The sequence below is a fragment of the Phaethon lepturus genome, unplaced genomic scaffold (genome assembly GCF_000687285.1).
Source record: "Phaethon lepturus isolate BGI_N335 unplaced genomic scaffold, ASM68728v1 scaffold35474, whole genome shotgun sequence".
Classification (NCBI taxonomy): Eukaryota; Metazoa; Chordata; class Aves; order Phaethontiformes; family Phaethontidae; genus Phaethon; species Phaethon lepturus.
In genome coordinates, this window is record NW_010533233.1 from 1 (window position 1) to 318 (window position 318).

The 318-nt window shown below is 65.7% G+C and overlaps 1 protein-coding gene across 1 annotated transcript in view; it reads left to right on the plus strand.

Moving 5' to 3' along the window:
• Positions 1-6: 6 nt before the first annotated feature.
• The window catches only part of FZD7 (frizzled class receptor 7), a gene marked incomplete at its 5' end in the record, with an annotated part of 1,570 nt that continues 1,258 nt past the window's right edge, over positions 7-318 (plus strand). Inside the window, one exon of the mRNA XM_010285111.1 lies at positions 7-318. This exon is cut by the window's right edge and continues 22 nt beyond it. Within this exon, the coding sequence (XP_010283413.1) occupies positions 7-318 (312 nt within the window).

Below are 318 nucleotides of genomic sequence, written 5' to 3' on the forward strand. Positions count from 1 at the left end.
GGCTTCTGCCAGCCCATCTCCATCCCGCTCTGCACGGATATCGCCTACAACCAGACCATCCTGCCCAACCTGCTGGGCCACACCAACCAGGAGGACGCGGGGCTGGAGGTGCACCAGTTCTACCCGCTGGTCAAGGTGCAGTGCTCGGCCGAGCTCAAGTTCTTCCTCTGCTCCATGTACGCGCCGGTGTGCACCGTGCTGGAGCAGGCCATCCCGCCCTGCCGCTCTCTCTGTGAGCGCGCCCGCCAGGGCTGCGCGGCCCTCATGAACAAGTTCGGCTTCCAGGGGCCAGAGGGACTCCGCTCGGAGAACTTTCCC